This window comes from Myotis davidii, unplaced genomic scaffold, assembly GCF_000327345.1.
Source record: "Myotis davidii unplaced genomic scaffold, ASM32734v1 scaffold252, whole genome shotgun sequence".
NCBI lineage: Eukaryota > Metazoa > Chordata > Mammalia > Chiroptera > Vespertilionidae > Myotis > Myotis davidii.
Window position 1 is genome coordinate 2475735 of NW_006283768.1, and position 877 is coordinate 2476611.

The 877-nt window shown below is 70.5% G+C and overlaps 1 protein-coding gene across 2 annotated transcripts in view; it reads left to right on the top strand.

The window, feature by feature from the left end:
- The first annotated feature begins 6 nt into the window (after positions 1 to 6).
- Positions 7 to 877, top strand: part of UNC5C (unc-5 netrin receptor C) — a 399182-nt gene continuing 398311 nt past the window's right edge. For both annotated transcript variants that reach the window (XM_015566112.1, XM_006753893.2), the window contains exon 1: positions 7 to 355. In XM_015566112.1, the coding sequence (XP_015421598.1) occupies positions 232 to 355 (124 nt within the window). In that variant the 5' untranslated portion in view covers positions 7 to 231. The remainder of the gene's footprint in view (positions 356 to 877) is intronic.

Consider the following 877-nt stretch of genomic DNA (forward strand, 5'->3'; position numbering starts at 1 on the left):
TTCCCAAGTGGGGGCCGAGCCTCCAGTCGGAAGGCACCGGGGAAGCGGGTCCTGCAAACTCCGCCTCGGCGCCCCCTCTCCACCCCCTGGCCCCTGCCCTTGGAGAAAGTGGAGTGCGGCTCGCGGTTGTCATCCTTCCCGCGGACGGCGGCGCGGTGCACGGACTCGGCTGCTGCCCGGTGGGCTTTCCGCGGTTCGCGCCGGTGCTCCCCCTGCCCACCCCGGTCGACGATGAGGGAGAGTCTGCGGGCGACAGCGGCCCGCTGCGGACTGGGACTGGGATACGTGCTGCCCATGCTGGTGCTCCCTGCCCTGGCCCTGCTCAGCGCCAGCCGCACGGGCTCGGCCGCTCAAGGTAAGGGGCTCGCCAGGCTCCCGGGCCACCTCCCTTCGCCGCTGCCTGCCTTCCCTCCTTCTTCCTCTCCTCCTCCCCGGTCCTCCCGGCTCCGTTCCTGAGCCCCCGGGGCCCTCCACGCGGCTCACTTAAGCCACTTTCAACCCCGCTTTCCCAACTCGTCGGGAAGCTTTGGTCATTAGGGTTCATTCGTCTTCCGAGATGGGCACGGATGGGCCAGGGACACGCGGGGTGTGGACCTGCATCTGCCCCTGGGCGTGTGGGCTCCTGGGGCGCCCTTTGCACTTTCTGCCCCACGCGCACACGGTGTGGAACATGGTGCCCGGAGAGACGTGGAGACACGCGCGGTGTGCGCGTCCATGTGGCTGCACAGATGCGCCCGGGTGCACGGAGGCTCCCCGCGGTGCCACGTCTGGGGCGGCAGGGTCTTCAGTGAGTCCCGGAGCGCGCCGGGCGCGGAAGGGCGCGCAGCTACGGACGTGTGTCCCTGAGGTCTGAGGACTCAGGGCTGGGACCCCCCGG